General features: G+C 31.3%; 1 protein-coding gene across 1 annotated transcript; it reads left to right on the top strand.

Annotated features, from left to right (window-relative positions):
• Positions 1 to 3,481: 3,481 nt before the first annotated feature.
• Positions 3,482 to 3,958, top strand: LOC122497638 (secreted RxLR effector protein 161-like). Its single transcript, XM_043604879.1, has 2 exons — positions 3,482 to 3,643; positions 3,725 to 3,958. The coding sequence occupies exons 1-2, from the start codon at positions 3,482 to 3,484 to the stop codon at positions 3,956 to 3,958; spliced, it is 396 nt and encodes a 131-aa protein (XP_043460814.1).
• The last annotated feature ends 5,987 nt before the right edge of the window (positions 3,959 to 9,945 follow it).

The raw sequence follows: 9,945 nt of genomic DNA, 5'->3' as shown, positions 1-9,945 counted from the left end.
GGAACAATGCAATATTGCATCACAAAATATAAGGAAAACACTAAAAGAAAATGCATTACATTTACCTTTTCCAATTAATTAACTTGGAAAAAAAGTACTTTGCATTTATTGAAAAAACGCTTTTTAGTCGATTATCACACACAGTGTTGGTATTTAACAAAAACAGTTTATATATCCGCTTCGGCGTACTCGAAAAAGTTGGCTCATATAAAAAGAAATGTTTTTTTTATAAACCAATCGGCTTTTTAATATTGCATGTTAAAAAAAATTGACTGTCTCACAACTGGAGGTGTCTCACAACTGGAGACTCTCCCCTATTTATAAAATTGACGAATGTGTGAAATAGCAATTAAAATGTAATTAATGTGGTATGAGTGATTCATAGACAATACCAAATATAAGACGAAATATTTTCAGTACTCGATATAACTTCGCACACGATAGAACGACGAATGTGTGAAATAGCAATTAAAATGTAATTAATGTGGTATGAGTGATTCATAGACAATACCAAATATAAGACGAAATATTTGCAGTACTCGATATAACTTCGCACACGATAGAACTATGTATACATAAAATTTTGACTTGTGAAAACTAAATTATTAATTATTGTGATTATAAATTAAAACAATTGAAAAATATCATGTGAAGTGATTTTCATTGAAATTTAAAGAATAAATAAATTGACTGTAAATAAAATAAATTAAATAAATATGTGTATTAATTTAAACAATTAAATAGTGAAATAAACTTTAAATGTAATGTGAAGTGAATCTAATCATTACTCATCCTTTTCGCCAACCTATCAATAAATAGTTTTTAATAATTAAACTTTTTATCAAACTTGTAAATAAACTAAACAAAACAAAAAGTGAATTGATAGTGTTATAACGATTTTCTTATTTTCATCAATAATAAAAAATTGGACAAGTGCGAGTTGTACTCGCACTGCAATGGCGGGTTCCGCACACAAATATTAAAACAATACTTGCAACATTGATCGGTAATTGGTAGAATTAAAATAAACAATTATAAAAATATATTAAAATCATTTGATAAAAAAAAATAACTAAAAAAAATTAAAGTATTGTATATCTAATATTGTAAACAATAATAAGCAGAGGAACTATAATAAATTTTAAAAATTTTGTTCCTCTGCTTATTATTGTTTACAATATTAGATATATACAATACTTTAATTTTTTTTAGTTATTTTTTTTATCAAATGATTTTAATATATTTTTATAATTGTTTATTCTAATTCCACCAATTACCGATCAATGTTGCAAGTATTGTTTTAATATTTGTGTGCGGAACCCGCCATTGCAGTGCGAGTACAACTCGCACTTGTCCAATTTTTTTTTATTTTTAGTTAAGAAATTAAAGTCAGAAAACAATCTCTCATTTATTCTCTTAAAATTTCACTCTCTTCCTTAAAATATTTAATGCCACGTGTTTAAACTAAAAAAAATTAAAAAAAATTTTTTTTTTGAAAAAAAAAATTAAAAAAATTTTTTTTTTTGAAAAAAAAAATTAAAAAAATTTTTTTTTGGATTTTTTTTCAAAAAGTTTCTTAAATAAATTTTTTGTCGTCAGACTGTAATAATACACTAGGATACCAATTTTCAGCTCATTAGGTCAAATAATGTAAAAGTTAGGGAAAAAAATTTTTTTTTTTTAAATTTTTTAGTTTTTCCTTGACAACGCTATGGCCATCATTGCATATCAAGTTCTCTATATTTTTCCTGTAATATTCGAGTAAAAGTACACCAGCATGCAAAATTTCAGCTCTCCATGTCGAATAGTTTAGAAGTTAAGGGGGGGGAATGGTCACTTTTTATGCATTTTTGGCCAAAAATCTTGTTATTTCCTTGACAACGCTATGCCCATCACGTCCAATCACATTCGCTATATTTTTCCTGTAATCTACGTGTGAAAATACATATCTGTACAAATTTGAGCTCTTTAGGTCAAATAGTTTAGCCGCTAGGGGGGGGGGACACGATTTGGCTACGGACAACAGAGTCTCACCAATAGGGTTCCGCCGATACACCGTAGGTGTACGGAACCCTAAAAACCGCGACAATACAAATTACAAAAATAAACAAGATTTTAAGACAAAATATTACAAATAAATAAATAAAATCATTAAATTAATTAAAAATTATAAAATTCATAGTTCAAATAAACATACAAACAAATTCTATTAAGAAATTATTATATTATATTTCAGTCAAATAAAATAAATAGGCCTGACGTCAGGAAATAATACATATATACAGAAATAAGCAATTTATAAAGAAAATACACACACACCACACACACATTCAAAATTACAATGCATAAATTAATTTGACAATATAAATCACAATAATAAAATAATCAATAACAAATTAGAAACAAACATTTAAAAAATACATTCACAATTCATCTCACGACTTGATTTGCTATCTCTGTCATTATTAGGCAACCATAATGGATAAATTTTAGATTGACATATCAATATAGTCATCGAAAATTATCAAAACAATTTTATCATTTTTCTAGAACCAACTTACGGATCATTGTCGAAACTCACGCTTATCCAAGTATGGGATGATCGAGGCACCGTGATTTGTTCCGACTTCCGAGGTTGTTCCTTATGTTTTGTCAAATATTGTAAACGTTATCCGTGAAATTGCCATAATGTTAGGATTACCCAAAAACGGCCACACTTTACGTAAGAAAACAGAACAAAAACAACTCTGATAAATAAAAAAAAGAAAATAAACTAAAACTTACAGAAAATTAAAAGATAATTTGAAACTAAAGAACAAAAACTACCTTTCCGTGTCCTCGTCCGGCACGTAAGAGCATAGCCGTCGTTGAACCTGAGATCGATGAATCGCGAAAGTCAATTAATAAATTGATAATTCACAATCTTCCTCGACCCCAGGATTCCCCACTCTAGCCCGATTATCAAAGAACACGGAAATGAACCCGAATTTAGCAAATGCTCGGAAGTCGGAACGGTCACATTTTTCAGGAGTCAATGACAAAAATCTCTTACGAGATTATATCGCTTCAGTGTTGTTCAAGTTGGTTAACTCAATTAAAACAGGAATTAAGAAGATTTTTCGACGTAAAGGATCTTGGAAGAATCAAGCGATGTTTGGGGATAGAATTCAATCAAACTGACAGTTCTATTGAGGTTTCACAAAGGATATTTCGTCGGTTGGGTGCAGAAATTTGAGAAACCTGCCATTTGAGCTGAGATTTGAAAAACATCCCAACTCAGATTTGACGTTCATTTTTGTTATTTTAGGTTGGCACTGTCAGTACAGAAAAAATTTGAAGCAAAGGTTATAAAGTTATACAATAATGATTTTTCTAGTTTCATTTTGCATAATTGTTATTTTTCTTGGGAACAGGAACATTTTTACTAATTTATTCTGCACCAAACCGACGATTTATTCAAGAAATCTTGAAGAAATTTGGAATGCAGGATTCCAAGCCTGTGTCGACACCGATGCGTTTAGGGGAGAAGTTGGCTAAACCCGAAAATTGCTCTAGTCAAGAGCAAAAGAAATATCTATTTCGAGAACTTATTGGAGCACTTTTCTATTTGGTTGTTGGAACGAGGCCAGATATTGCCTACACGGTTAATTGGCTTAGCCAATTTAATAACTGTTATCAAAAGGATCACTAGATAGTTGTGAAAAGAGGCCTCCGATACTTGCAGCGAATCTCGGATCTTGGATTGAAGTTTGTGAAGACTGGAAATTCACTGCATGCGTATGTTGATGCTGATTGGGCAAATTGTGTCGAAGCTCAAAGATCGTATACGGCATATGTGTTCATCCTTGCTGGTATGTCGATTTCTTGGGAAGTTAAGAAACAAGTAACATTTCCTCAATCGAGTCTTGAAGCAGAATATATGGGATTGACAGAAGCAAGTAAGGAAGCAATCTATTAAAGAAGATTTTTCATTGAACTTGGCTAGCAAGTGCCCAAAACAATTAAAATTTTAAATGATAATCAAGAAGCGCAAAAGCTCTCGGAGTCAAGTATTTCATTTTCGAAGCATATAGGTATTAAGCACCATTTTGTGCGCGGAGTTTTGAAAAGTGGAGTGATCGATTTGGAGTATCTTTAATCTGCTGGGATGGTTGCTGATGCATTGACCAAAGGATTGTCGACGACCAAACATTGGAAGTTTATTGAATAATTTGGACTGAAATCAGTGAAATTTTAAATTTATATCTTTCAGCTTGAGGGGCAGTGTTGAATACTTAATTAAAATGTTTAACTAATACAATAGCAAGCTTCTATTTGAATTTAGTTTGTGTGCCGACACCTATATCTCATGTGTAAAACTTTTATAACCTTTTGTTCGTCGTCTCTCTGCCTTTCAGTACCCTTTTCAGGTTTTACAAGTTTTTTGGTTTATCCTTAATATTATACGTTTTACTTGAATATTAAGCAATTCATTTACATAAATAATGTAATTTTTATTTACAAAGATCCTGGCTTTAACATGACTCTCTTTGACAAATCGTTTACTTGGTTTTGATGTAAAGTAAAATTTCATTCATAGTCAAAAGAACACTAAAATGGATTATTTTAATTCTTTCTGGTGTTAATTTAATCCTGGAGGGATTAAACTGTTGCCGAATATTTTAATTCATTCTGGTGATATTTTAACACCTCACGATTTACTGTGTAACATACAGACACCCACTCACACGTACACCTGAATATTTGCTCAGAACTTCATATACATGTTGTGACGCGGTATTTTGCCACGTACAAAATTTTGTTAATTTTCTCTGGGTTTGAGATATTTTATTAAAAAATCATTCATCAAAACGAGGATCACTTCATTTTCCTAACAATAAAATACTAAAGTCCTGTGTAGTGCAAAAGAATGTCAATATGGCTATTAAGGAAGAAACTTTCATTCAGACAGAAAAGCAAAAGGATGTTGAAGCGCAAAAGAAAGACGAAAATTTGTACCAAGGTTTAGCCTGAGTAGAAAAAATACGCCAGGACCGCAGAAAGAGAAGAGATAGATTCAACGCAATTGCGTTAAAGAATGTTGCTGTAGAGTCGCAGAAGAGGAGACTGAGCAGTCCAGAGTCGACAATGAACTTAAAAAAGAAAAAACGGGAGAAGAAATCTCATAAACTGTTTGTAGCCAAGTTTGTAGACCAAACGTCGAAACGAGGCAAAAATAGTAAATCGAAGAGGTGACAGCAAGAGTCAAATTGTCAAATTGTCAAAATGACTAAGGAAAGTAGCTATGCTAAAATGCTGGAAAAGTTACGAAGAGAGGTTAATTCTAATGCCCAACAGACAAGAGTAGATAAAGCAAAACTGTCAAAGAAGGAGAACTTGGAATAGCCTGAAAAACTTGAAAAATTGGGACGCATAAAGGTGGGATTTATGTTGTGCGCCCAATCAGAAGAAGATGTATGGTCGTTAGGTGCAATTGGTGCCTGAGGTGTGGTAGAGCTGGTTATATTTATATGTCTGCATCTTATACAGAAAGCTCAAGCTGCTTCTTATGTATATAAAAGTTCAACGACAAGGTTGATGTCAACCATATTGCAGCCAATAGACCCTCCTGAAAATCCCTGTATAAGATCTTGTACAGGAAAATGCACACGTTCAGCAGCTGAACTTGTACAAGTTCTGGTAAGAAATTGTACAATTTCTTGTACAAGGATTTGAAACAAGTTCTTGTATTAGAACTTGTACAAGAAAATGTACAAGTACTTGTACAAGAAAAGAAACTAGTACAAGAAAATGCATATGATCTTGTACGGTTTGTATCTTGTACACAAACACGTACAAGTACTTGTACATTTTCTTTACACATTATTTTTAAGGTGTTAAAATTATAAACATTAAAGGCTGCGCAGTAGTTTTTATAAGCCTTTGGAGCTGCGCAATAGTTTTTAGCTTGCCTAAAGTGAAGAGTCTTAATGATTATAAATTATTAAAATGCCAATTTAAAAAAAAATTATTTATTAATTTACTTATTCCAATTTTCTAAAAACTTGTTTCAAATCCTTGTACAAGAAATTGTACATTTTCTTACCAGAACTTGTACAAGTTCAGCTGCTGAACGTGTGCATTTTCTTGTACAAGATCTTATACAGGGATTTTCAGTAGGGGAAAGTTCCGTGAGTTGAAGAGTAGTCCGGAATATGACGGGAGCGGTTTTTAGTGAGATGACCAGAACAACCCTACTGGAAAATCCTATATAGGTACCTACAAGGAATCCTATATGGATCCCATGTAAATTATTATAGGATTCTTTATAAAAAGTATGTTTTTCCTGTAGGAAAAACATACTTTTTTCTATAGGGTTCTTTATAGATTTCTATAAGTCTCCTATGGGAATGTAATAGGATGACCTATAGTTTCCTATATAGGATCATATGGTCGAAATCGCGGATCGTGTAACGTAACAGTCTTTTTGTTTTGTCCATAACTTTTAAATAACAAGGAATTAGTAAATTTTTATGTTTGCATCTTAAAATATATTTTTTTAACAATATTGCATAGGAATATAAATTTTTTTGTATTTATCAATTAAAAGTTATAAACGTTTTAAAAAGACTGTTACGTTACAAAAGAAAAATCTTTTACCATATGTCGATCGCTATAAGAATAACATATAGGAAAGTATATGAATTTTTGTGGGTTATTCTTATAGGGATCCACATATGATCCTATATAGGAAACTATAGGTCATCCTATTACATTCCCATAGTGGCCATCCACATATTACATCACACTATTTTTGGTCATTTTTGACCCCCCCGTATCCCATGTCACACTCTATTATATACATTAGCGCCATTTTCTCTGCAGAGTGTCACAAATTGCTTGACCCCCCTCCCCCTTAAAGTGTGACGTAATATGTGGATGGCCCCATAGGAGACTTATAGGAATCTATAAAGAACCCTATAGGAAAAAGTATGTTTTTCCTACAGGCAATTTCTTAATAGGAACTTACATATGTTCCTATAAAGAATCCTATAATAATATATAGGATTCCTTGTAGGTACCTATATAGGATTTTCCAGTAGGGTTGTTCTGGTCATCCTCACATAATCTTGGATTTAATCCAGGTATCTGAACTTTTGAGGATTTTCCATTTCCGACTACAACAAAAATGATGATTATTATTAATTAAAGGTAAGGAATTTATCATTTGGTAATAATTATGGGGAAGTCCCCTAACGCCGGACACTTCTAGTTCTTCAACAAATGACAAATCATCGGATTAAAAAATTGGCAAAAAAGTCGCGGAAGAACGTAATAATAAAGAATCAGAGTGCTCGGTTTGTCAATAACGCGAATGACCACGATGAGAGCACTAAATTGTTTTTTTTAGCGAGAAGGCGTTGTATCGTATAAATTTCAAAGTGCGATTACTATAGTAATTATTTTAGTATTTAGTAATTTAGGTAATTTTCATATTTTAATTAAAATAAAAATTTTTTAATTTTTTTTTAAAATATATAAATAAAAATATGAAATATAATATTGAATTATAAAAGTCATAACCTCATTACTACTATATATTCATAGTTTTTGGTAAATATATTATTGTTCAATTTAATTTTTATGTATTTTTATGTCAATTGTAAAAGGTAAATAATAATTTATTTTTACAGTATGTTGTTGGACAATCAACCCCCTAAAGGCAATATAAACGGAGAACTTTCGCGCATTACACAAAGACTATTTGCGATCCGAAAGCAAAAAATTAATTATTAATGTTGTAAAGTTCAGATGTAGTACTTTTAATTGAAGTACTTATCGTTCACTGACAGTAATATAATAAACAGTATTTAAAAAATTTGTTCAAGATTTATTCAACCTTACAAACCAATCTTCCCAAATATGAAAGGATAAAATTTACTGAAAAATTCTGTACTATTTTACAGTAAAAATATCCCAACGTTCGAAGAGAAAAATTCCATAATAATTTAAAAGAGAAATTTTCTAAGAATTTACAAGAGAAATTTTCCAAGCCTGCAAAGGGAAAATTCCCCAAGATTTCAAAGGGAACAGTTCCCAAGGTTGCAAAGGGAAAATTCCCCAAGTTTTCTTGGTGGAAATCAGCCCGGTGACTCGACTGAGTTGAAAATCACTCAAATGTTTAAAGTCGCCAACGCAGCGCTGGCTGTACATTGGTCGGATATTAACCATTTCGTGCCTCCGGGACATATATATGTCCCACTTAGAAAATTTTATGTAATTCTTATAAAAATTAACCAATTAATTTGCGCTAAATTGCTTTCTATTCCGAATGAATGTGGCTACAATTAAAAAGGAGTAAATTACAAAAAGTTGTAATATTTATTTTAAACAATAGAATAAACATTGACTGTTTTTAAAAAAACAGTTATGTAATAAACTATACATTTCATTAACATTTAGTGAATAATTTTTAACAATACTTCGTTTTTTTATGTTTTTGGGGTCGTTAACTACGAATCCGATGTCAGTTTTTCAAAATTCAAAATGGCGGATCCAAAATGGCGTACAAGATTCAAAAAAATTGCTTGAATTTGCGTCCATATTGTTACTTGGGGGATTTTGGGGTCGCTGATTGCATATCAGAAGTCAAATTTTAAAAATTTTGAAAATTCAAAATGGCGGACCAATATGGAGGACAAGATTTCAAAAAATTGCGTGAATTTGCTTCAATATTGTTATCCGGGGGTTTTCGGGGTCGGTGATTACGAATCTGATGTCAGTTTTTCAAGATTCAAAATGGCGGATCCAATATGGCGGATGAGATTTTAAAAAATTGCTTGAATTTGCTTCAAAACTGCTACTCGGAGGTTTTTGGAGTCGCTGATTACGAATCTGATGTCAGTTGATGTTTTATTGATAAAATAGTAGAAACAAAATTGTTATTCTATTCTGGTGTATCGAAATTCATTTGTATAATTTTGTAACTAATTTCAGATCATATTTTTATTCTAAATTTTTTGTATAATTTATTTTTTATATAAAAATTAGGATCTGAAATTAATAATAAAATAAAAAGTTTATTTTTAGTAACAAACTAGTAATAAAATTCGAATCTAAAATTCTCTCCGTACTCAACGACCTCAAAAACTTTTGTATTTAATCCGCCGTTTTGATTTTCAAAAACTGAAATTAGATTCGTAATCAGTGACCCTTAAAACCCTCAAGTAACAATATTGACGCAAATTCAAGCAATTTTTTAAAAATCTTGTCTACCATATTGGATCCGCCATTTTGAATTTTGAAAAACTGACATTGGATTCGTAATCAGCGACCCCGAAAACCCCCGAGTAACAATATTGAAGCAAATTCAAGCAATTTTTTGAAATCTTGTCCGCCATACTGGATCCGCCATTTTGATTTTTGAAAATTTTTTTAATCTGACTTCTGATTCGCAATCAGCGACCCCGAAAAGTGCCAAGTAACAACATTGACGCAAATTCAATCAATTTTTTAAAATCTTGTCCGCCATATTGGATCCGCCATTTTGAATTTTGAAAAACCCAAAACCCCAAAAACCCCCGAGTAGCAATATTGAAGCAAATTCAAGCATTTTTTAAAAATCTTGTCCGCCATATTGGATCCGCCATTTTGAATTTTTTAAAACTGACATCGGATTCGTAATCAGCGACCCTGAAAACCCCCGAGTACCAATTTTGGAAGAAAATCCAACCGCTGGATTCCCCGGGGGCGCGAAAGGGTTAACCAAAATGCATGGGAAAACACACAAAAATTTAATTTCCATATATAAAAATTTATTTAAACTTATTTATTTATGTACATAATATTGATTTATAAACTTTTAAACATATTTCATAATATAATTCACTTCAGAAAAGAGTGAAATTTTTTATTTATAACGAAAATTGTATTATAATTTCTGCCGGGAAATTTAAATAAAATAAT

The sequence above is a fragment of the Leptopilina heterotoma genome, unplaced genomic scaffold, assembly GCF_015476425.1.
Source record: "Leptopilina heterotoma isolate Lh14 unplaced genomic scaffold, ASM1547642v1 Lhet_135, whole genome shotgun sequence".
Classification (NCBI taxonomy): domain Eukaryota; kingdom Metazoa; phylum Arthropoda; class Insecta; order Hymenoptera; family Figitidae; genus Leptopilina; species Leptopilina heterotoma.
Note: the sequence above shows the minus strand (reverse complement) of the source record. Positions and strands in the feature narration are given on the sequence as shown.

Coding starts and splice junctions, on each gene's coding strand:
- LOC122497638 (XM_043604879.1), top strand. CDS start 3,482: ATGCAGGATTCCAAGCCTGTGTCGACACCGATGCGTTTAGGGGAGAAG. Junction 3,644..3,724: donor GGCCAGATATTGCCTACACG/GTTAATTGGCTT, acceptor CGATACTTGCAG/CGAATCTCGGATCTTGGATT.